Source organism: Diabrotica virgifera, chromosome 5, assembly GCF_917563875.1.
Source record: "Diabrotica virgifera virgifera chromosome 5, PGI_DIABVI_V3a".
In the NCBI taxonomy this organism is placed as follows: Eukaryota; Metazoa; Arthropoda; class Insecta; order Coleoptera; family Chrysomelidae; genus Diabrotica; species Diabrotica virgifera.
In genome coordinates, this window is record NC_065447.1 from 93,037,477 (window position 1) to 93,065,369 (window position 27,893).

Sequence of the window (27,893 nt, forward strand, 5' to 3'; positions counted from 1 at the left end):
AACTAAAAAATTATTTTATTAACGTTTTGACGTCCAAATCGGACGTCGTTGTCAAAATAAAAAATATTAATAAATTAAACAAAAATGTTGATGCTTATTAAAAAATTAATCTGGCCGAATTCAGACATATACATTTTAAAGTAGTTTAAAATGATATTGCCAACATTTATAAGTGGCCTTCCTGGGACAACATTACTGAAAGATAGTTTATTCGATTACATGAAACCAACCCTAACTCAAATTTTTCATTAAAGATGTAATGAAATATCTTTTAGTAAAGTCGTCCCAGGAACGCAACTCATAAATATTGGCAATATTATTTTAAAGTTTTTTGAGTCAGATTAAATTAAGTTATTAGCAATGATTTGCTAATATTAGCAAATAATGTTTTTCTAAGCAACAACATTTTTGTTTAGTTTATTAATATTTTGTATTTTGACAACGACGTCTGATTTGGACGTGGAAACGTTAATTAAATCAATTTTTTAGTTATATTGTTGCTTATTTCCCATTTAGAATAATAATAATAAAATGCCACAAGGAAATAGCTTCAGAACAACTTTACGCTGTGAGCCGATCTTGCGCCTCAGAGCTTGCGCTATTAAAATATCGATATCTTGGCCAAAAATAAAGTGAAGAACATTTTTGTAAGCTCAAAATGTTCCTTTTGATTTCTTCTATGATTATTTTTAATTAAAGTATAAATGTTTATAGCTCAAATTTGCTTGAAAACCTTATAAACAAATTAATGTACAATTTTTTTAAGAAAATCATATTTTCAAACGGGTATAACTTTAAAACAAATGAAGATAAAGTAATTTAGCAAACTTTGTTTAAAAGCCTATTAATTACGCTTTAAAATGAGACCTTCTCAGGCTCATTTTTGTGAGCATAATCCAAGTTACGATTGATAGAGCTTCGAAAAATACTTATTTTGCAATTTTCAATTTGCATTGTGCACTAATTTTACAATATCTTGAGTTATAATTGTTGGACTTAAGATTAATACACGTTTTTTTCTTCGTTTTTTAGTAAGGAACAAATTTTATTTGAAACATTTTTTTTTGTCTCTTTTAGTTTATGAGCCAGAGCCTTATAAACAATTTATAAACAATTAAATTGTTTATAACAATTTTTTGACCACTCGGATCGAAATCCACCCTTGAAATTCGTAATCAGCAGCCAAATATGTATAAGAAACCGTCGAGTTTGTCCATCAGAATTGAAAAGGACACGGTGACCCCTCTGGCGCCTAGACTAAGTGGTTTGGTAATTATATCTGATTCATCCATCAATATTGAACGCCAAATCTGTTCAAACTAAGACAACCCTTTAAAATGTAAGGAACTGTGAATTATACAGGATGTAACAAAAATAAAAGTCAAAAATTAAATCACATGTTCTAAGACCAAAATAGTTCGATTGAATCTAACTAAATTGAAGTACAAATGTGCACATAAAAAAGTTATAGTCCCTTGAAGTTACAGAATAAATATCAATTTTTTCCAATATATTGATATGTATCTATTAGAGATTTTTTATTGAAAATAGACATGTGGCATTCATATAGCAGGAAGATCTTAAAAAAATAAAAGTAAAGTTTTTGCATCCCATAAAAAATGTTATGGTGGTCTTGTTCCCTTAAACCCACCAATTATTTGTGTACGTTCCAATTTATTTATTATTGTGGAGCCATTAATTAAGCAAAATATTTTTAAGACTTTTTTATCTCTTTGTAATTTTTTGATAAGTCAGTTTTTATCGAGATATTTTGAACATTTGTAAAATCCAACACAAATTTTTACATGGTAGGTATGATATAGACCTGGTAATGATATGAAAATTTATTGTGAATTTACATCTTTATGTATATTTTGAAACATATTAATATCTCGATAAAAAATCGTTTATCAAAAAATTCTAAGAGCCAAAAATTTTAAAAACGTTGTGTTTAACTAATGGTACTACAGCAATAATTTAATTGGAACGTACACAAAAGTTTGTGAAGCTTTAAGGGAACAAAATCCCCATAAAATTTTTTGGGGTGTACAAACTTTTTTGTTTTTATTTTTTTGAGATGTTTAGACCATAAGAATACCACATAATCATTTAAGAAAAATTTCTAATAGTTTCTGATATGTTGGAACAAATCAATTTTCATTTTGTAACTCCAAAGGACTTTTTTTATGTGCACCTTTTTACTAAGGTAAGTTAGGTTCAATCGAATTATTTTGGTCCCAGAATATATGATTTTATTTATGACCTGCATTTTTGTTACAGCCTGTATTTTTGAAATGTACGGTTTTGTCACTATAGACTTTATTATTATTTGAATTATTGTTATTATATTATTATATTATTATATTATTGGAATTTTTCCATTGATTTTTTATTATTATTTATTATAATAAATTTGAGAAAATTTTTTCTTACGTGAAATCATTAAAAATATAACGCTACTTTTAAGAAAAAAATTATATGAGAACAGTGAAAATTTAACTATTTGTAATAAGTAATATTTGCTGTTAAATAATCTGCCCCTACTCATCTAACATATAAATCAATAATCTAATTACAATGTGAAAGGCATGTTGTATAAGAATTTAATGGAACATCCAGTACAAAATTCCCTAAATCTCCCCTGCAGACATATCTACCTACAACAATTTAGATCTAAGGCGTATCCTTCTTTCCAACGTTTCTCTTTGAATTTTCCCAAGAAATACCATGAAAATGTATTCTGGGATAATTGTCTGTATATCTGGAATTTGAGAGTTTAAGTCTGTAGATTAGGTTATGCATTTAAATTTGAAATATCTATCTCGCAATCGAGATATTAATATTTTATCGTTTGAGATGGAACTTTAAGTAAGAGCTTAATATTCGATGAGATTCAGAAACTTATACTTTTATTTACAGGAGAGTAAAAATATAATGAAATATGTCGTGTAATTTAAAAGAGCAAATACAAATGATAAAAATTTCTTTACAGTAAAGAGATCCGTCATATTTTGTAAAAAACCGTATTTTATGGTATTGAATTTTTGAACAATATACTACGGTATGCGGCAAAATAAACAGTACTGAAATTCGTATGCCTCAAATTTCAAATTTCTATGACTGTGTCAGGTGCCAAAGGCCAGCGTCCACAGAGTCCACAGACCCGCATCGGACGCATCGTACCCATATAAAGAAGATAAATTATATTTTGAAAAGAGTAACCTGACGAGACGAACACCGAATAAAAGCAACGACACAAATGAAGAGATGATAAAAATGATGCGGGAAGTTATGTGGAAAAATGATGAAATTATGGCAGAAATAAGAACCATACGGAAAGACCAAAAAGAAACGATGGAATATATTAAGGAGGTGAAAGAAAAAAACGAAAAATTGGAAGAAGGTTTAAAAATGGCAAACAATAAAATAGAACAATTGGAAGAAGATAGACGGAGAAATAATATAGTAATAAAAGGCCTAACACTAGATGCTACCGACGGAAAGCCTGTAAAGGAGTCAGTAGAACACTTCATAGGAAGAAATCTGAAATTAGAGGTCAAACTGAGAGGAGCGGTGAAGATCGGCGACCAAATCTTTGTAGCAGAAATGAAAAACCTAACGGATAAGCTGAGTGTACTAAAAAACAAAGGAAAACTGAAAAATCTACCGGGACAAAAGGTGTATATAGAATCAGATTTAACAAGAAAGGAAAGGGAAATACAAGCAAAAATTAGGAAAATGGCAAAAGAAGAAAAATACAAAGGTAATACTACGAAGATAGGATATATGAAACTGGAGATTAATGGAAAGGAGTGGAAATGGGACCATAATAAAGAGAAACTTATACAAACTCACAGAAATATCGGTGAAGGGACTCCAAAAAACTAAAAGAAAATAATGAGACCGGACCCACAACAACGACGACCAAGGCAATGAATGGGAAAAGCGATAGGGGAAAAGATGATGCAAAGGTAAACAAGGATGAAAATAGGAAAAAGGGGAAAGCTAGATTGCAGAAAACAGGAGAGATAAAAATGGGAACATGGAATGTAAAAAGCATCAATGGAAAAGAGGAAGAACTGGTAGAAGATATGATAAGACAAAAAATAGAAATACTAGGAATAGCAGAAACGAAGATGAAAGGAAAAGGTCTTAAGAAAATACACAAAGGATATTGGTTACTTTGGGTAGGAGCGGATATAAAAGAGAGAGGAAAAGAAGGAGTCGGGATAATAATTGCACCGAATAGACTACAACGCGTTATAGAAGAAACATATGTTAACCAGAGAATATTATCGGTGAAAATGAAACTGATGGACGAAGAAATATGGACAATAATAACAGCCTACGGAGTAAATGAAGATGCAAGAAAGGAAGAGAAAGATAAATTTTTCGAGGAGCTCCAAACGCAAATTGATAATGGGCAAGAAAACATAATTGTAATGGGAGATCTAAACGGTAGAGTCGGAAACAACAACAGCGGAATAGAGGAGTGCATTGGAAAAGAAGGAGAAGAAATGCTAAACAGAAATGGTGAAAGAATAATAGAAATATGTATGGAGAACAAACTAGTTATAACAAATACAAAATTTAAACATAAACAAGTACACAAATACACGAGAGTACAAGACAGCAGAAACGAAAAATCAATCATAGATTACTTTTTGGTAAGCAGCAACAAATGGAAAAGAGTACATGATACGAAAGTGAAAAGAGGCTCGGAGATTGGCAGTGACCACCATCTAGTAATAATGAGAATGAGAACAACAGAGGAAAAAGAAGAAAAGAGAAGAAAGGTAGTAAATGAAAAAATAAAATATTACAAATTAAAAGAGGAAATATATAAGAAGAAATTCCAAGAAAAATTAGATAATACTTTGAAAGGTAGGGCAGAAAATACAAATATAGAAAAAAAATGGGAATATCTAAAAACCAGCATAATCAAAGCAGCTAAGGAAACTTGCGGGAAAGCAAAAATTGCAAATACTAACATGAGGAGAACAGAACGGTGGACGGAAGAAATACGAGAGGAAATAAAGAACAAAAAAGACAAGTGGAAGAGATACCTAAGCACAAAACACCCGGAAGATTACGAAGCATATAAAGAAAAAAGGAAAGAGGTTAAAATAGCGGTGAAAGCAGGAAAGGATAGGTCATGGGAGAGATTTGGACAAAAAATGACAAAAAATTATAGGGAAAACCAAAAACTTCTCTACGGTGCATTAAAACGACTCAGACAAAAGAAAGAGCACATTATGCCGAATATAAAAGACAAGAATGGAAACGTACTAACAGAAGAAAAACAAATAATGGAAAGATGAAGAGAACATTTCAAAGAGCTAACTCATGTAGACAAGGACAACATAGAGGAGATACAAGAAAGGAATGAAGAACAACAAGTGGAATCCTTAACAAGAGAGGAATTAGAGAAAGGAATAGAAAGAGTAAAACTGGGCAAAGCACCAGGCAAGGATCATATCACCCCGGAGGGAATGGATAGCATGAAAGAACTAATGAATGATATCATAAATAGAGCAGAATTACCAAAGGACTGGAAGAAAGACATTATATTTACCAACACAGAAAAAGGGAGACAAGAGAAACTGTAATAATTACCGAGGTATCACCATATCAAGTATCCCTGGGAAGGTATTAGCAAGAATAATAGAGACAAGAATAAAAACCCAAATAGAAACAACTATGGAAGACACATAGTGTCTTCCATAGTAAGACAATTCACATTAAGACAAGTAAGTGAGAAGGTAATCAAGAATAATAGAGAGATACATATGTGCTTCATTGACCTGGGAAAGGCGTTTGACAGAATCCGAAGAAAGGACGTTTGGAAGACACTAACAGAAAGGGGAGTCGACAGACACATAATAGAAGTAATAAAGGATATGTACAAAAATAATACAAATACAGTAAGAACCAATAACGAGGAATCCAGGGAATTTTCTACAAGTCAAGGCGTCAAACAGGGATGCGTGCTGAGTCCACTGCTATTCTCAGTGGTACTGGATGAACCGTTATAGAAGAATGTCAAGAGAAAATGAGAAAACTAACATTAGGATACTGGCAAATGAAACAGACTCAACTATTGGAGCTACTATTTGCAGACGACATGGTATTGATAGCAGAAAACAGAGAAGACTTACAGAACAATCTTGAAATCCTAGAAGAAGAACTATCAAACATAAATATGAAAATTAATACAGAGAAAAAAAAATGATAATTTCAAATATGTACGAGGAAGACACACGCAATAGAATTAGACGGGAAACAACTAGAGCAAGTGGAATATTTTAAATACCTAGGAGTAATAATCGAATCAAATGGTAAACAAGACATGGAAATAAACGAGAGAATCGGACGAACAGGAAGCTTATTTAACACTATGAAAACAACATTTTTTGGGAAAAAAAAAATACCGGAAAAAGTAAAAACGGCAGTCGTTAAATCAGTAGTTAGACCAAAAATCATGTATAGCAGCGAGACATGGACATTGACGGGGAGACAAAAATCCAGAGTCAATGCTATGGAAATGAGGTTCCTGAGAAAAATAGCAAACAGAAAGAGGACAGACAAAATACGAAACGAAACAATTAGACAAAACCTAAAACTAGAACCAATCAATGAAAAAATAGTAGAAGGACAAATTAGATGGTTCGGGCACGTGTGTAGAATGTCGAACGGGAGGCTAACAAAACGTGTGTTCGAAACGAGAGGGCAGGGGAAAAACAAAAGAGGGAGACCAAGAGTTATGTGGGAAGATGAAATCAGGAAAGAAGTCGAGAAGAAGGGATTGATATTGGAAAGTGCAAGAATCCTAACGCAATATCGGAAAGCATGGAGAGTACAATGCCAAACTCAACTCCACCAACCTTACACCTAAAGGTAGAAAGGCTTAGGACTAAGTAAGTAAGTAATGCTATTTTGGGTCGGCACCCCATCTAGCTTTACATATGCAACGAAGCATGTTGAAACCTTTTTCGCATTTGTTGATAATGTAATTCACATGGAGTGTTCAGGTTAGTTTTTTGTCCAAAACTACGCCCAGATATTTATGGTGAGAGGATACAATAATATCAACATTACTTAAATTTATACTGGTAGGGGAACTTAACCTATGTCTAGTGAAAAAGGAGATGCTAGATTTCTCAGGGGATAAGGTGAAATTAAAAGCCATAGACCATCTTTTTACACATTGCATTATCAGTTCCAAATCGCATAAACACTCATCATATGATTTACGGCTGCTATATATACAGAAATCGTCTGCATATTGAATGATTTTAATTGTATTATTTGTTTCATTTTATATGTTATTCAATTCTGCAGTATAGATATTAAAACGTACTGGACTTAGGACTGAACCTTGCGGAATTCCGACTGATAGTAATCGAGGGCCGTAAATGTGATTTTCTGAATCTCGAATAAAAACTTCTCTGTCCCTATACAAATCTGTGATTCTTTGTGCAAATTTATAATTTAAACCGTATTTTATGAGCTGTACAGTTAGAATATCAATATCCAGAGTATCATAAGCCCCTTTAATATCTAAAAACAAGCATGCCGTTATAAGATTAATGGAAAGTGCATTCTGAATGTCGGAAACTAATTGAGCTAATGCTTCAGAGGTACCTTTGCCTCTGCGATATCCGAACAGATTAATAGGTAATAAACAATTACTTTCAAAATGTAATTCCATTCTTAATTTGATAATTCTCTCAAATGTTTTTGTAATACATGATATTAATGAAATGGGTCTGTAAGAGTTAGGTAGACTTAAATTTTTGTTGGGTTTTGCAAGAAAGCAAATTACAGTTTTTTTTAAACTTTTGTCATATAAACCTTGCAACCACCAACTATTAAAAATATTTAAAAGAACTACTTTAGCAATTACAGGCAAGTATTCAATCATTTTATATGTAATGCTATCAAAACCCGGTGCTGTACTTTTAAATTGTTTAATTGCTAAACGTAATTCCTCCAAACTGATAGGCATATAAAATGATTCATTGCGTGTTAAATTACTATTGAATTTACCGAAGTCAATTTTATTTCATGCAAATTTGGGAATAAAAAACTCTTGACTAGCTACATTTTGGTACTGACAATAGTTTGTATAGTTTGAGACACGTTTATACTGGTTCAGGGCTTCTTTTCTGCGACGAAACATATCATAGCATTCGGTATCCCACCATATTGGACGTTGAGTTACTTGTTGTCTAGCTTTTTTTAGGGGAATAGTTGCGGATGCTGCATCTGAGACCTTTTCCATGAAAATAGAGAAGCTTAGTAGATTGGAGTTTAGATTTTGGTTTGTACTAGTTAACGAATTTTCCAGTATAGTGGAGTATGCTAATTTAAGCTAATCAGCTATTTTATCATTCCATTTAGATGCTGGATTTTTATTTATTATAACTCTATCCCTAATAATTTCAAATTTGATTAAACAATGATCTGAACCTAATGCATCTGGTACGATATCCCATACACAACAATCATTAGCCAAACTGGCAGAGCAAAATGTAATGTCTACCGCCGAAGGTAGCTCTTCTGGACGAGAAATTCTAGTTGGATTGCCATTATTGAGAACAACATAGTTATTATCATCTAAGGCTTCTACCAATTGATTACCACAAGCTTTATTAATATGAGACCCCCAAAATGTATGATGGCTGTTAAAATTACATATATGTATATAGAAAATGACAATATTGTCTATAATATAAATTTTTATAGGCATACTATGTTCAAAAATATTCAAAGCATATTATGTTCAAGCATATTATGTTCAAGCAAAGACAAAAATACAAAAACCCATTTTGTTATAGATTAATTCAATTAAAACAAAATTACACCTTTTATCCTTGTCCGTATACTGCAGTTTTCTCCAATAAATATTCCCTCTTCATTAAACGGCTTTGCTGCATCGAGTCAACTAAATTTAGATCAAGCTGCGGAAGTTGATTTGGTATATATTGCTGGAGCGTAGAAAAGATTCTCCTACAATACCTACACAATCGAAAGAAACCAATAACCCTCGATCCAGGTGGTGATAAATAATCCCATTGTACGTGCCTGATCCTGGACAATATCCTTACCTAGGAGCAGTGGCGCGGGAAAAATAAGAGATTTATAGATGTGAATACAAAGTTGGAGTGTGAAAATGTCGGAATATTTTTACACTGATCTTACGTATACTTTAGACTTTTCCTTTATGTTGAAATGTAGAATTTACTCACTTTGTCAAGAAAATTTATAGTTTGTTGCTTCGGTTTTACAGGGAAATAGGGAAAATAATTATCAATAAAAGTATAAATCAATTCAATAAAAAAAACGAAAGATCTAGATATTTTTATATGGGATTAATTGTACTAAGAACTATATGTTATATTTACTTTAAATTTTCGATTTCCATTGAGGAAATAGTTATCAAAAAATTATGGCCTTCCCCTTCTACTTTTTTTTTTGACGCATACTAAATGCATATTATGACAGCATATTTAATAACATTAAAGGGAATAACCACTGGAGCAGTGAAGTCAAGCTCGTGTTGAAACAGGTCTAACTTAGTAGGACAAATATACTAGGGAAATAAGCTAGAAGTTCGGGACACTCAAAGATCCAGGCAGCTGAATACTTTTTGAGTTATTGTATACCTCTAGGATGAAAACCTACCTGTTTTCTGCCTAGAGTTCGCGTCCGTTTTTTAATTATTAATAAATTAGTGCAAAAATCGCGATTTTTTCGATTTTTTGCACCTCTTTCAAAAGTTATATAGTTGACATAAAATTACACAATTGAATTTTTTTGAACATTAAAAAACCTTCAAAATCCCGTTTTGAAAGTTAAATAGTTAATTTGTTGCTACGCAAACTGAAAAATAAGTGAAAATTTATATTTGTTAATAACTTTTACTAAAACTACCTTAGAACTTTAGTGTTTCACCCAAAGTTGGGTATTGGTGTACTTAACAAGCCCTCAAAATTTGAGACCGATCCATTAATTAGTTTAAGAGCTATTCTAATCGTTTATTCCAGAGACCTTTATTTTGCAATAACATAAGACAAAAAATAATAAAGATAGGGCAATTCCAAGTATGCCAAATGAAAGTAGAAAACTGATACTATCAAATTGTACTAAAAAACGATAAAAAGATTATTTAATATAGTCAAAAATCCAAATGCCAAATTTGTGAAATTTTTGTAGTTTAAAAACATTTAGAATAACATGAAAAATATTGTCTGTTGAAAAAAAAAATAATTTTACATATTACAAAAGCTGGTATTTTATACGAATTTTTAAAAATGTAGTTTAACTGCTGACTAGTCGTGGTAAGTGAAGGGGGAGCTGGGAGCCGACAAATGCACGAGTTCAAAAACTAAAAAAAGCAACTTAAAACTATCATTTTCTATATCTCGGGATCTTGAATATATTTTGATCGTTCTTTTTTTAATGTGTATGTATTTTTTCTGTACATTACAGATATGTAATTTGTCTAGACATTTATTAAATAATTAACAGTCTAATTTGTTTAAACCATTTTTGAAAAAATAAATTTTTCCGAAAAATCCATGATTTTAATCATATACTATCCCTATTAATCATAGAAAAAGTTAAGGTATAGTTTAACAAATAAATTATTTTCAATAAATAATTATCTAATAAAATCATTTATTTATTAAAGTGTACTTTAACTTTTTCTGTGATCATTAATGATACTACACTGGCGGTCAAAAAATTTAGGTCACTAGATGAATTATACACGTTTGATGCCTCGAATTTCCTAAACCTGTTGTCCGATTTGAGTGATTTTTCTTGGATGTTATAGCTTTAATATTTATGAATCTCACTGTGTTAATATTGTTGTTAGACAGGTAAATGTCATGTTATACCAGGTGTAACAATAATATTGTGTTTTTTCCCTAAAGTTCGGAACACTCTGTTAAATATTATAGCATATATAAAATATTGAAATTAAAACTCAATTGTAGCCTAAGCCTTTCTTAAAATTTCTTTTTTGATTCATTTGCTTACGGTAGATAATAAAAAAGTTAGGTACTTTAACAACTAGCCACGTTCTTCATCCATACAGGGTGTTTCTAAATACGTGCGACAAACTTTAAGCAATGATTCTGCATGAAAAAATAATGACCATTTGCTTTATAAACATATGTCCACAAATACTTCATTTCCGAGATAAGAGATGTTGAATTTTTTCTTACAAACTGACAGTTTATTTGTTGCTCTAAAACCGGTTGAGATATGCAACTGAAATTTGGTAGGTTTTAAGAGGTAGTTATTGAGCATTTTTTGACATACAACTAAAAATTATATATGCACCATTGGCGTGCATACGGGATGTATCTAAAATATTTATACTCGTATGCACGCCAATGGTAAATATAAAATTCTTATTTGTATGTAAAAAAATGTGCAATAACTACCTCTTAAAACCTACCAAATTTCATTTGCATATCTCAACCGAATTTAGAGCAACAAATAAACTGTCAGTTTGTAAGAAAAAATTAAACATCCCGTATCTCGGAAACGAAGCATTTGTGGACATATCTTTATAAAGCAAACAGTCATTATTTTTTCATGCAGAATTACCCCATAAAATTTGTCGCACTTATTTAGAAACACCCTGTATTGATGAAGAACATGGCTAGTTGTTAAAATACCTAACTTTTTTATTATCCAACATATGCAAATAAATCAAAAATGTAAATGTTAAGAAAGTCTAAGGCTACAATTGAGTTTCAATTTCACTATTTTATTTATGCTATAATATTCCACAGTGTGTCCGAACTTTAAGGAAAAAACACAGTATGATTGTTACACCCGGTATAAAATGACAATTACTTGTCTAGCAACAATATTAATAGATTGCGTTTCTTAAATAATAAAGCTATAAGATACTAAAAAAATCACTCAAATCGGACAACAGATTTAGGAAATTGGAGGTATCAAACGTGTATAATTCATCTAGTGACCTAAATTTTTTGCCCGCCAGTGTATAACTAACAAAATAGATTTTTGTAAACAAATATTTTTTCAAGAATTGTGTAAACAAATTAAACTGTTTATTAATTAATAAATTTATAAACAAATTGCATATTTGTAATGTACGTAAAAATTACATACCAATTAAAAGAGAAAAGATCAAAATCCATTGAGTTGATCCGGAGATACAGCAAATTATATTCGTTTGAAATTGCTTTTTCGGTATTTTAACTCACTGGATTTGTAGGTTCCCCCTAGTATTCATTTGCACTACATTTTTGAAAAATCGTAGAGGGTGCTGTGAAGGCATAATGTTTGTGCAAATTTTTTAAGAAAAATATAAATCCCCTTTCTAAATGCTAAAAATGGCATTAATGAGATTCCTTAATTATTATAAACAAATTAACTGTGAATTTAAAAAAAACATATGTCTAACTTTGTCCCAAAGAAGCCCAGGCTAAATTTTTTTATTTGAAAATTCGTGTTAAAATACTATTTTTTCGAATATATAAAGAGATTGTTTCTACGGACAACATTTTTAAAGTTATTCTAAAAGTTTATAAACTATAAAATTTTAAAAATTTGGCATTAGGATTTTTGACTATTTTAATAATTTTTTTATCTTTTTTTAATATATATTGATACTATCACTCTTTTACTTTCATTTGGCATACTCAGAATTGATCTACCTTCATTATTTTCTGTCTTATCTTATTGCAAAATAAAGGTCTCTAAGATAAACAAATATAACAACTCTTAAACTAATTAATGGATCACTCTCAAATTTCGAAGTTTTGTTAAGTACTCCAACATCCAACTTTGGGTGAAACACTAAAGTTCTAAGGTAGTTTTAGTAAAAGTTATTAACAAATAACGATTTTCATTTATTTTGTAGTTTGCGTAGCAACAAATTAACTTTTTAAATTTCAAAAACCGGCATTTTGAAGGTTGTTCAATGTTCTAAAAAACTGAATTTTGTAATTTTATATCGACTATTTAGTTTTTGAATAGAGTGCAAAAAATCGAAAAAATCGCGATTTTTGCACTAAATTGTTAATAATTAAAAAACGGACGCGAACTCTAGGCAGGAAACAGGTAGGTTTTTTTCCTATAGGTCTACAATAACTAAAAAAGTAGTCAGCTACCTGGATCTTTGAGTGTCCTGAGAAAATCCTTATTACCATGGACTAAAAAGCAAAGTATTTGGAATGTGCAATTTGGGATAAATTTACTACAAATAAAAAAAATGATTATTTTAGATGGTAAAACAATATTTGTAGAAATACTAGTTTTAAGTATCTATTAGGCTCGGTATTCTACGGCAAAGAAAAAATATATTATTATAAAGACAAATTCTCACCTGTGTTGATCTCATGTGTTTGATGAAATGGGAAGAAATGAATGGTGTGTTGTGGTGTTATGGTGGCACAGTGGGTAGAACTTAACTGAGTGGTCATTCTGCCTTATGAGCTGATGCGGAGATTCAAAATACACATGATAATCTGTTGTTACATATATTTATTGGTGACACACTATTTACAAGTTACAATTATGATTGTATTAGTACTTAATTGAAGATGTTCCGCGATTTACTTGGCACCGCATGGGAATACCGTGTACTATGTTTAAGTAATTGCATTTTTGTTATGTTAAATAAAGTAAAGGGTTGTTTGGGGTGAAGGGAATGAGGACAAAAATCGATACTATATAACTTTGAAAGCTCATAAGTAGCTCGTAATTCTGCCGCAAAGATGGATTGAATATCCCTATTTTTAACACGTGGATGAATAGTGAGTCAAATGTATAAGCAAGTGTTGCGACACTATTTTGCAACGTAAAATAGGGAAATTGTTGAATTTCTTTTAACGCTTATAGTTTATGAAAACAACGAGTTTTTTAACATTTTTTGTGAACATGGTCTTTTTACCATATATTTATATGGTCTACACCTATATGGACTATAACATCTACAGACAGACGTCTGTAGACGTTCTGTCCATTAACGTGGTAAGTAAAGATGGGGGGGACTCAGCCTCCCCCCCCTAATTCCCGACCATTGTAACGAGCCTAAAATTTTTAATTTGCGGTATATGAAAGCTCATAAATAGCTTGTAAATCAGTGCTATTTGTTTTTTAATTTCTGCCGAAAAGCTAACACATAACGTCTACCGATGTTTTATATTATGTCTACAGACGTTTATGATAGTTTTCGCAGTTTTTTTTTGTCTCAGAAAATCTACAGAGATTAGGCATTACTAATTAGAGGATGACTGTGTGATACTGAAAAATTTTAAAAATTAGTATATAGTCATTTTCAAAGGTTGTATGTATAATAAGGTAACAAAATAGGAAATGATATGAACATACTACTTTTAACAGCATTTCTGTAATTGCATAAAATTATTTTGTTATTATTTAATTGATAAACAAAGAAACATAAGCTTCTTACTTTGTATTTTACCTATCTGATGAATTCTAATATGATTAATTCAAGTTATTACTTAACTGTAACTTCTGGTGCATGTGTAATACACGAACCGATACGTTTATCTGTAAGTCTCTCTTACTCCTTTATCAATTATAAACCAGTAATTACTTTACTCCTAATATAATTTCTCTGTACGTCTATGTCCGTGAACATTCAAGCGCTATGCAGCAAACGTCTTAACTCGTGACAACTATTAGATCCGAGGTTGATTGAGTAAGGCCGTACAAAGTCGGTTTTGGAAGATGGCTTAAATAATGAGTCGGTGGGAAAAGCGGCCGCCGTTGACCAAAGACTGGTAGATCCCGAACGGCTTAAGGAATCAACAAGAAAAACGAACGACGCACACAATTCCGACACGTATCCTACGTTAATGTTCGAATACGACTAAGCCCGCCAACATTAGAACAGTGGAAAAGTAGGTTTAGTATTATTTTCTCCTCGGAACGTATAGATACTTATGAGAAGTCTATAGCGAGAGGATTTGCGGAAATAACGGAAAACCAGATTATGGTCCATTTTCATTTTCTTTTATTTCTAATGAAAGCATATCAAAAATTTATTTTAAGAATGATAAACGAGAATTTATTACTTTCTTTTATTATCTCCTAGGAAGGTCTGCAATCGGTCTAGTAGGCTGTAAGCGTTATTTCTGACAATTAAATTGATGACATGTAAAGTATCATTCCGATTAATAATAACTTTTAAAGTTACCCAAACCTAAGTAAAACATTGTTTGGATGGATTTAAAAATATTTGCCTTAAATCTACGCTAAAGTCTGTGTGATGTAGATCGGTCAGACGGAGTTAGACGTTTTAGTAAACGTACTTTATTGGCTTCGTCTGGGTCTGGGTGAGAATGAAAGAAGAGCTTTCTATGACCAATTAGGAGACGTCCTGAGTGATATTCTGTCAGAGGAGAAAGTTATATCAGGAGGTGATTTCAATGCACATGTGGGCCAAGCCAAGGCAGGATACGAAGCAATACATGGGGGATTAGGCTTTAGAACTACAAATGAAGCTAGTGATGATATGCTTGAATTAGCAACAGCACTAGATATGGCGATTTTTAACACATTCTTTAAAAAGAGAGAAACTCTTCTAATTACGTACAAAAGTGGACAACATCAATCCCAAATAGACTATTTCATGATGAGGAAAGAAGACATACGTGAATGCAAGGACTGCAAGGTAATAGTTAGTGAGACAGTAAGCCAACAATATAATAAGCTGCTTGTTCTGGACATTGAACTAAAAAAGGAAGCTAAACCAAAACATCGGAAAGGACCACAAAAAATCACGTGGTGGATGCTAAAAGATAAAAAAGGAAGGCTTATTCAGGGAATGAATAGTAGACAAAATATGTTGGAACATGAAAGGAAGCCCTAATACAATTTGGAGAAAAATGGCAGTAGTATTAGAAAGACTTCTATAAAAATACTTGGGAAAACGTCAGGAAAAAGTTTGAGGATAAAGAGACTTGGTGGTGGTCAAACGAAGTACAAGGAAAAATAAAAGAGAAGGAAAAATTATACAAACAGCGGCAAGAAACCAGATCCGACACTTCAAAACTATATGGTGGCGAAAAAGGAAGCGAAAGTAGCAGTAGCAAAAGCCAAAGCAGAAGCGTATTTAAACCTATACGATCAACTTGATACCAGAGAAGGCGAAAAGAAGATATATAAAATAGCCAAACAGATAGCAAAGAAAGCAAAAGATTTTAATCAGATTAGATGCATTTGAGATGAAAATAATAAAATACTAGTTCACGAAAAGGATGTCAAAAAGAGATGGAGAAAGTATTCTGACAGCTTATCAAATGAAGGATTTGACAGGCAGCCTGTAAAGTTAACGGAGACAGTAGCAGCAATGGTCACCAAAATAACAAACGAGGAAGTGGCTCAAGCTCTTCAAAAAATAAAGAAAGGAAAAGCGGTAGGACCTGATGATATTCCTGGGGAAGTATGGAGAGCATTGGGAGAGACAGGAACACAGTGGCTAGCAGGTTTATTTAATAGAATTATGGAAGTTAGACAAATGCCAGATGAATGGAGAAGCAGTATACTAGTACCTGTCTACAAAAACAAGGGAGATATACAATAATGTACAAACTACAGGGCTATAAAACTGCTTAGCCACACCATGAAAATATGGGAAAAATTGATAGACGGATACGTGAAAAGACCGAAATATCCGAGAATCATTTTGGCTTTATGCAGGGCAGATCAACAACAGATGCAATTTTCATTATAAGGCAATTGATAGAAAAATACAGGAGTAAAGAGACAAACGCTCATAGGGTATTCATTGATCTTGAGAAAGCATATGATAGAGTTCCTCGAGAGATTCTGCGGTGGGTACTCAATAAGAAAGAAGTCCCTGGTGAATATGTAAAGATTGTGAGGGATATGTATGAGGGAGTAACGACTAGTTTTAGGGCAGGTGTGGGAGAGACTGATAAATTTTATGTGAAAGTAGGATTGCACCAAGGCTCGGTGCGTAGTCCGTATTTATTCTCGTTAGTTTTGGACCAGATAACAGCGAAACTATAGGGTAACATTCCATGGTGCTTAATGTATGCTGATGATGTCGTGTTAGTAGGAAATAATGAAAGAGACTTAGAACAAAAACTGGAACAAAGGAGGCAAGCGTTGGAGCAAAAAGTTTAAAAACTTAGTAGGACAAAGACAGAGTATTTGCAATGTTCATTTAAAGATGGCGTTACTACAAATAAAATGGTATTTTTGAATGGTGAACTTATTGTAAAAAGCAATAGTTTTAAGTACCTGGGATCGGTATTACAGAGTAATGGAGAAATAGATGGAGATGCATGCAGTAGAATTATGTAGTAAAAAACTCTATAAAATAGCCATAAGGCCGGCTATGATGTACGGAACTGAATGTTGGGCAGTTAAAAAGAAAGAGGAACAACGAATGCATGTGGCGGAAATGAGAATGCTTAGATGGATTAGTGGAGTGACAAAAAAGAATAAAATTAAAAATGAGTATATTAGGGGATGTCTAGGTGTGGCACCAATTGATGCCAAAATGAGAGAGCATAGGTTGAAATTGTTTGGTCATGTTCAACGTCGAGACGCTAATCACCCCATACGAAGAATTGCTTAAGTGCAGATTCCTGGAAGAAGTAGAAGAAAAATACCAAAGATGACTTGGGGAGAGAAGATTAGGCAAGACATGTTGGTAAAGGGGATTAATATTGATATGACCCAAGATAGAATTGTATGAAGAAATGCAATTAGGGAAGCCGACCCCGTATAGGGATAAGGCAAAGAGAATGATGTCTTTATTGGCTTCGTCCACGTTTAGTTGGGCGGCTAACCGATGTGATAGCACTGACACTCTTTTATTATAAAGCGAGGCCACGCGAGGTCCCATTAATGCGCTGCGCTGCGTTGCGTGGCGACGTAGCAACCGAACAACGCATCCGGACGAGGCCCCATCAATGCGTTGCGCTGTGTCGCGTCGATCAGTTGCGATGTTTCAACGGATTGACGGACAAGCGTGTTCTTCGATGTAAGTGTCATCGCAAGGCAGGTGTGGCATGCAATTTGTTGTTCCGTTACGACGTCGCAACGCAACGCAGCTCAACCCACTAATGTGGCCTCGCCCCTGCGTTGTTCCGCTGAGACATTGAAACACAGCGCAATGCACTAATGTGGCCTCGTTCATAGTTGACACAAAAATGATGTGTGGCTTCTTTGATCGATTATAAAAGGGATCTCATCCTGAATAGTTTCGATACTCAAGTAGTAGGGAGCATAAACAATAGCTCACACTACTTTATTTTGGTACTTCCGCAAGATGAACATGTTAGGTTTACTAGCAGATCCCAACAGCTGAATGTTTTGATCTGCCACCGTTGAGCCAATATATGTTTCTTAGTTTAAGTCTAAATTGCTTGTGCTTAGTGAATATGTATTTTTTCCAAGTCAGTCGTCAATTCAGGTAAATATTCAGGTATTTGGCGCTATCAGATTGTGGAATTTGACAATTAATAAACTAAACAAGAGAGCACGTTTCTCTGTTGAGTGTAAACGTCACGTGTGTTGACTTAAATCTATTTGCTTGGATACGCTATCTTTCCAGATAGTTTTGGACTTTGTTCAAACTAGTTTACAGGTTCCTGGAGACTGATATTAGATCTGTGTGGGACGCCGAAATGTCAGTACCATCAGTAAAATTTTCAAAAGAGTAATTTGTGTTAATGGCTCCTTTGCAGTATACAAGGGGTACAGAATCGATCCAAATATGCTACCTTGTGAAACTCATATACTTAGCTCTGGCTCTGGATATTTACTTTAGTGTTTTATTTGGAGGTGCCTGGGGTGTCACGGGTCTTTTTTGATTTGATTTACCATTCTAAGGGTGGCAAATGGCTTAAAATTTTGAAAGATGGCTCAAATAATGAGTCGGTGGGAAAAGCGGCCGCCGTTGACCAAAGACTGGTAGATCCCGAACGGCTTGAGAAATCATCAAGAAAAACGAACGACGCACAAAAGTCCGACACATATCTTACGTTCAATCAATCAATATTCTTTATTTCATCTGACTTTTACAAGTATTGAAATGCGTCAAATACAATCTATGGTCACTAGAAACTATAAGTACATAAAAACAGTTAACATAGAAACATATAAAATATACACAAAAGCATACAAGTTGTTAAAAAGATGCCTGCAAGTATTCCTCTAACGAATAGAAACTGTTTACCAGAAGTAAGTCCTTAACTGTTCTTTTAATAACATAAATATTTGACTCTTTAACATAATTAGGTAATTTATTATACAAACGAACACATGTTGGGTAAGGACCCTTGCCCACAACGGTCAAGTGGGGAGCAGGGGTCACCAAATCATTTCCGTAACGAAAATTGTAGCCACTCATTAAGGAAACATCATTTCTGCAAATAAATTTGCATCTATGTGACTTTACATAATCAACACAACTGAAAATATACAGCGAAATTACAGTTAAAATGTTTTTTCCCAATAAACCTAAATACTTTAATATTTACAAATGATATGGAAATTCTTCATCTCATTTATAAACATGTTAAATTATGTAAATACAAGTTGTAAACGTAATATGTAATAAATAGGCATAATTTTTTAATGTGGTTTGAAAAAATTAAAAAAAAAATAATATTAAAAAAACACAAAATAAAATAATAACAAAAAAAAATAGTAAACAAAAAAAAAAAGAAAAAAAGGAACAAAAATAAAAAGAATAGAAAAAAAAGAAGTAAAAAAAAGCGTTTCGCACAAATTAAAATATATATTAAAAAAAACACAGTAAAATAATAAAAAAAAACAAAATAAAAAAAGCTACACAATGTGCCAATGTATCTATAAAAATAAAATTGTAGAATGTACTTATGTTATAGGAAATTTATGACTATGAATCTGCAATCAATCAGAAACAATTCTGGCTAAATGGCTCTGACAAAGCCATTTTTCAAAAAAAAAATACAGTTAAAATATTTAATTGTTTAAAAACTGGTCTACAGGAATCCAAGCGCCTTCTAAACGTCATGGTACAAATATTTTTTTTTTTTTTTTTTGAAGAACAAGCACCTCATTAAATCGCGAGCAATTCGAACGTTAATGTTCGAATACGACTAAGCCTGCCAACATTAGAACAGTGGAAAAGTAGGTTTAGTATTATTTTCTACTAGGAACGTATAGAAACTTATGACAAGTCTATAGCGGGAGGATTTGCGGAAATAACGGGAAACCAGATTAAGGTCCATTTTCATTTTCTTTTATTTCTAATGAAAACGAAACCTCAAAAATTTATTTGAAGAATGATATACGGCAATATAAAATTAAGGGCGTATGCGTAAAATTTCAGGCCAAAGTGTTTAAAATGCATTAATTTTTTTCGAATCCTGAGAAAACTAATAAGTATTTTTGATAAAAATAAAAGCAGAATGAAAGACCACTTTATTACAGAGGGCCGAAAGTCCTTAAATTAACCAAAATGTTATGGTTATCAAAATATTATAGAAGTTTTCAGGGACTTTCGGCCCTCGGTAATAATGTAATCTTTCATTCTGCGTTAACATTTCTCAAAAATACTTACCAAAACATTATATAGAAATTTTCAGGGACTTTCGCCCCTCGGTAATAATGCAATCTTTCATTCTGCATTTTCATTTTTCAAAAATACTTCTTATTAGTTTTCTCATGATTCGGAATAAAATGAATGCATTTAAAACACATTGGCGTGAAATTTTGCGCCTAGGCCCTTAAGGAGGGAATAATTTTTCTATATACAGTTGATTCGCATAAGCTATGCACTAGATGTAAACATCAGCTGGCAGCGATGTCGTCATCGGTAAAGAAAAAGATGGCTATTTGGTTCAGTTTTTTTGAATATTTTTGGACAATAGCTGCTTGTACGATCGCGTAAGTTATTCATCAATTTAATTAATATTATTATTTTTTACTAACTATACAGGGTGAGCCACGCTCAACGAGACAGAGCCAACCGGGGAAACGGCTAAAGATATTAAAAATTCCTTCCGTAGGAATATGTAGGTTAGTACCGGCTACAAATTAAAATTTGTGAAATATATACAGGGTGTCCCAATTTGGCGTAATGATATAAAGTTATGTATTATTAAATAGAACAACCTATATTTCACTTTAATTTTGAATTCTACTGAACAAAATAATGTTACTTTATTCAACATTCCCTATACCTATTTTTGACAGGTTTCGATTTATTTGGGTTTTTCTGAAAATGTACTATTTGCGAAATTAATTAATTACACATTATCATATATTACATATATTACATATATTAATTAATTAATTACACAGTTCCATACAAATGCTGATGCATTTGAATATCCATTACATATATTAATTAATTAATTACACAGTTCCATACAAATGCTGATGCATTTGAATATGGTATGGGTGATATTTATATTTTTTAAGAATTCTGCGTATACTAGTTTGGCTTACTTCAATCTCCCTGGCCATCGTTCTTCTACTTGTATTTGGATTTTCAATAACTGATTGAATAACTTCTAATTCGGTATTTTCATCTTCAGTTATGGGATTTATCAATTTTCGTTTAGTATAAACAACAATAGGCCCGGCTCTGGCTTTGACCTAAACCTAAGATTAAGATTCACAAAATGCTATATATGGTCGGTGCTCCTATATGGCATGGAAGGATGGACTTTAAAAATAAACACAATGAATAAGCTAGAGGCATTTGAGATGTGGATGTATCGACGAATCCTTAAAGTTCCCTGGACCGCAAGAATAACAAATGAAGAAATCCTGAGGAGAATTGGTACAGAACTACAACTGATGTGCACAATTAAACAGAGAAAAACGGCATACCTGGGACACATAATTAGAAATGAAAGATATCAGTTTCTGCAAACCTTAATTGAAGGAAAGATCGAAGGAAGAAGGGGAGTGGGCAGGAAGAAAATGTCATGGCTCCGTAATGTCAAACAATGGACAGGACTAAAAAACATAGGAGACCTAATACATACTGCAAGGGATAGAGAAAAATGGTCAAACGTGATCGCGAACATCCATTAGTGGATTGCATAAGAAGAAGAAGATAAACAACATTGCCAGTTTCACGAAACCTTGTTAAGACTCTTTCAAATACTTCTTTACGAGGATGACGTTTTAAGGGAAATCTCTCAGCATAGACTCTTGATCACATTCACCCAGTATTAATCATATTTACTCGGTCCTCAATTGAATAATCTGCCATTTCTATTAACTGAAAGCAATACAGTTAACAGTTTGACTATAAGTTTGACGGCTAGGTACTTTTTGCTTTTTATGGCATTCTTTATAATGTATAATGAGCTATGTAATTAACGAAATTTAATGTTCCAGGTAACATAATGCAAATAGATCTGAAGATACTAGATATTACTATAAAATTTTATAATAGTTTGATTATAGTAATTGTTACAGCATTCAAATACAGGGTATTTTGTTTAAGTTAGAGTAGAACTTTATGTAATCAAGTGTAAAATAAAGTGTAATTAATTAATTTCAAGAATAGTGCATTTAAAAAAAAAAACGCAAATAAATCGAAAATTATCAAAGATAGGTATGGGGATTGTTTAATAAAATAATATTTTTTTTATTAGAATTTAAAACTAAAGTAAAATACAGGGTGTCCCATTTAAGTTAAGAAAGTAATTATACAAAATATTGTACAGCACCGACACTTCAGATTGCGAACACTCTGTAGATTAGTTTCAAATGGTAATTATTCTGATGTAAAGCATGGACAGTTGAAAACTAACTGACAAAAAGACGTTAATTAAAATTCATGCGATAATGTGTAATTAATTAATTTCGCGAATAGTACATTTTCAGAAAAACCCAAATAAATCGAAACCTATCAAAAATAGGTATAGGGAATGTTGAATAAAATAACATTATTTTGTTCAGTAGAATTTAAAATTAAAGTGAAATATAGGTTGTTCCATTTAAAAATATATAACTTTATATCATTACGCCAAATTGGGACACCCTATATATATTTCACAAATTTTAATTTGTAGCCGGTACTGACTTACGTGTTCCTACGGAAGGAATTTTTAATATCTTTAGCCGTTTCCCCGGTAGGCTCCGTCCCGTTGAGCGTGGCTCACCCTGTACATTACAATAAAAAATAAATAATTGAAAAACGAGAAAAATGATAAAGTAATGTTAATAAAGTTATGTTATTTTTATTTTAGTATTGTTACTATGGAACGAGTTGATACATTTTGAACACCTTTTACAAATACAGCGAACTCTCCCTTAAACGGACAGCAGTCGTGCCGCATAAAATGTCCATATAAAGGAGGTGACCGTTGAAGATAAAAAAAATATGTTAACTTAAAATTTTTAATAAAAAGTACATGAATGTGTGTGTACGATTATATAAATATAAATAGAAATATTAGTTTAACATTACACAACACAAATTGTGGATGAGGCACAGCATTGTCTAGGAACAAAAAAACTTTTCGATTTGCGCTCTGAATTATTTTATCAAATTTATTTAGCCAGTCTGTCATCATTTTCCTTGTCATTTGTTATCCACGACTTCCTATTGCTGTACCATTCGATAGGTAATTATTCTGCATGTAAACCCTTGAACCAACAAGGAATTTTACTTTTCCCGGCTACCAGTGGCCTTTCTGTCTTCCCTATTACATTGGTGCAAAATAGAATTGAGATCCTATCTTTAGAAGCCTTACCCCCAGTGCACCCTGTTCCTTTCAGGGTATAAGTTTTCTTGGGTAATGCTCTAACTCTAAAAAAAACCCGTCTGATCTGCGTTAAAAATGTCTTGCGGAGAGTATACTTTCATTAAAGTAATCAGTTTTTCCTTTCATTTAGAAACGACTAATAAATCTACAGCAACTGCTTCGCCACATACAAATTTGAAGAAACTATTGTGTTTCTTACAAAAATTTTTATTTTTCTCAAATTTGCAATCCACTAGGAGCTTTGATACCAACGCTTACTTCCTTTACAACTACTAATGAATTTTCTTGAATAATTTGAATAATTTTACCAGAAACAGGATTACTTTTAGACCGCACTTTACAAAATCAATTGAAAATAATTATTTCTAGCTCTAATACAGCACCCTAATCGACTTTTTTTCAAACTTAAAAATTCGTTTTGGCGGCCCCATATATTCCAGTTAAAATTCTCAAATCCTTGTTCCAGTCAAAACAATAATTTAGCAAGTTCCTGGTGTCGCATTTCTTTCATCGACGGACACACACAATAAATTTTTATTACTTTGTGTTGAAAACGTGAACGTTACAACTCTGCGTCTACTGGGTCTAGAGACCTCATGTGTACACCATTTTTTTTCACTTCTTTATAATAGGCTGTGTTCTTTTAAGGAATGTTTTTTCGATAAAATACTTACCTTTTGAGTTAGTTGAGAAATATCGTCTAAAAACGTGGATTTTTTGTTGAAAAATAGAACATAATATGATTCACTCGCAAATATAGAAAACTATTGACTTAGTGAAAAAACGCTATTGAACAAATGTTGCTTAGAAATTAATCAGTTGGTCCACTTCTGGATTTATTTTCAACGTGTATATTTTTCTCCTTCGAGAAGGGGTGAAACTCACCCCTAGGTCGAAAGCACACATCGGCACAATATCACTTTTTGCTTTGCCATGTTAGCTATGTGTGTGCTAAATTTAATGTTAATACAAGCGGTTCTTTAAAATTTTGAGACAAAAACCGTTAGTAAATGGACTATAAAAATGTTTTATTTTATTAAGATTCCGCACCCGTACTATTTCTTCCCCAAAATTCTACAGCATAACCCTAGGATTTATTCCCGCCGTTTTAAGAGAAATAAAGGTATATTTTCATTTCCAGGATGTATAAATTATGTTAAGGCACTAAAAGGTACTTGATTTCGTAATTAACAAGACATCACGAACACGTTTTACTGCTGCCTACAATTTTAACAAGAATTATTCACTTAATAAAGGTTTTAAGATAATATAAGCAGAAATTTGGCCGCGCACTCCAGTTTAATTAAAGCGAGGAAACTAAGAAGGTACATTTTTGACTAATCTAGTGACTCATAAAAAGACAAGCATCTGACATAACGTTCCAAAGGTGACATTTTTATGAGACAGTGAAGAAAGTTTATTGGAATAATAAAAATATAAGTTCGTAAAAGTCATTAAGATCTTAGTTAATCCTAAAGTTAAATAAATGACTGTTTAAAGCATACCAACACTTTTAATGCGGATGAGTGAATTTATTTCATATTAATTATTATTAAAGATCTCTACCAACTAATTGAACTCAATTTAAACATTTAGTATAATTTAAAAATAGTATAGGGCAGTCAATGAAGGTATTTGGCTCTGAATTCCATCCTACTACATCGATTTACTTGATATTTTTACAGTAAGTAGGGAATATCTCAAGAAACAAAGTCTACCTATGCCGATGTGCGCTTTTATCTTGGGGGTCGTTCCCACCCCTTCTCGGGGGTGAAAAATATTTTGGTTAAAATAGCCACGGAAAAGGCTGGAAAACCTAATTTTAAGCAAAAACTGTTCTATGATTATTTTTTGTAAACTCAATATTTTTTGAGATATTCGTGGTTGAAAATTGGCGATTTTCATTGAAAAATAGCCAATGGCCGGATTTTTGCGAATACGTTAAAAACCATGCATCTAACAAAAAACTATTATAAAATATTTTTGTAAGCAATCCCGGATTGCAACGAACGAAATGGCATAGATGCCCTAGCGGCAACTGCTAGCAAAAAGACTAAGTTTTCACTCTAATGGCATATAAAACAACATAATGCTATTCTACACCCCAACAGAATGAAAACAATGGGAACCTTCTCTGGTTACACCTCCGAGGCTTCTACAATATGCAAGCCATACGGATGCTGAGACTAAGGAAGATGAGGGAATTCTACAATTTACAATTAACGTCAATTTATGTTGTTTTATATGCCATTAGAGTGAAAACTTAGTCTTGTTGTAGCAGTTGCCGCTAGGGCATCTATGCCATTTCGTTCGTTGCAATCCGGGATTGCACGCTGGGGTTTTGTTTTGGTTGGATCAGGGAGGGCAGCATATGTGCCTCCTGATGAGAGACTAATAAGTTTCGAAACCGGTAGAGGTGCTTGATGCACTCTCTGATTGTGCTAGAATATGGTTCGGCTGTATTTTCGTTTTGCAACGAAATTGAAAATGGTTATTCATTTTTGATTTACATTTACTCTGATTGGAGTACGAAGGGAACCATTCTCGTTGGAACTTTACCGTGCTGATCAGATGGGACGTGAATTGTAAATTGTAGAATTCCCTCATCTTCCTTAGTCTCAGCATCCGTATGGCTTGCATATTGTAGAAGCCTCGGAGGTGTAACCAGAGAAGGTTCCCATTGTTTTCATTCTGGTGGGGTGTAGAATAGCATTATGTTGTTTTATATGCCATTAGAGTGAAAACTTAGTCTTGTTATTTTTATGTTCAAAAAGTTGGGCTGTATTAAAATGAATGGTTTTTGAAAAAAGAAATAAGATCGAATTATAGAGCGCATTTTTAAATTTTCTTAAAAATCTTCTTTTTCGTCCATGTAACTGGAAAAAAATAAGATACGAAAAAAAAGATAGCACACAAAAATGTATGGCTTTTTCAGATAAAAATTTCCTTTTTATTTTTCATTACTGTATCATTTTCAAGTTACATGGAGAAAAAGAGCCTATAGAATATTTACTTAAAGATGGAATTACTACTACTAGACCAGTGAGGATCTGTTTTTAGGTGGATGTGAGAGGTGGCATTCAGGTTTTTGCGAATAAAGTTAGGTGATAACTTCGTTAATAATAATTTATTTATGCTCCTTCTCAAATATGCCCGGAACATTAATAAAAAAAAATATTTAAAAATTTCAAAAAATTTCGTCTTTTTTTAATTTTTTTGCTTATAACTTAAAAACTGTTCATTTTAGAACAAAGTTCTGTAGGAATAAAACAAAAGATAATTAAATTTTCTATCAGATGCAATTAGTTAAAAATGTCTTAATTTATCACCCTTGCTTCAAAATAGCAATAAATATAAAATAAGGGGGCAAAACAAGCCTGTCCTTATTCAATGATTTTCCATGACGTAGGTTACACTTGGAACCTTCCTAATTCGCTTAGAAAATTTTTGTAATGTGCTAAACCGTACACCAAATTTCATTAAAATTGACTTACTAGACTTTGCATAATAATTTTGCAATCTAAACTTTTTTTTAAAAATTAAAATTTTTTAAAATAATGCACAAAAAAATCTAGAACATACAAAGATTTGTAAATTTTTTTACATATAAAGAAGTACTCCACCTATCTAACGCACTTTACAGAATTAAAATCGGATTATTTAAGCAGCCCCAGTAATGTTTTAAAGTTATCAACAATTTTTTGGCTTATAAACAGATTAGTGCTGTGGCCAGGAGGGGGTGCTACGGGCTCCTCTATTTAGATAGACTTACCCAAGTTTTTTTATGTATTTTGACCCGTAGAACACGAATTTTTTGGGAAGCAGTTCATAAAATCGATTTTTTGCAAAATAAAACATTTTTTGTATTTCTTGGGTAATTCTAAGCAAAAAATGTTCCTACAAGTTTTTCCGTAGGATACATAGTTTTTGAGATAAACGCGGTGGAACTTTCAAAAAATCAAGAAATTGCAATTTTTGAACGCGAATAAAGTTTGATTAAAAAATAAAATAGCAATTCTGCTGACAGCATTTGAAAGTTTAAGTCAAATTATACCGGTTTTAATTACTTGCATTGCTAAAAATTAATTTTTTTATTATTAAACAAAGCTATGTGTTTATAAG

At 32.3% G+C, this 27,893-nt stretch overlaps 1 protein-coding gene across 1 annotated transcript in view; it reads left to right on the plus strand.

Moving 5' to 3' along the window:
* LOC126885403 (uncharacterized) overlaps positions 1-22,404 on the plus strand; it is a 34,231-nt gene extending 11,827 nt beyond the window's left edge. The window contains exon 2 of the mRNA XM_050651969.1: positions 22,396-22,404. Coding sequence (XP_050507926.1) covers positions 22,396-22,404 — 9 coding nt within the window. The remainder of the gene's footprint in view (positions 1-22,395) is intronic.
* The last annotated feature ends 5,489 nt before the right edge of the window (positions 22,405-27,893 follow it).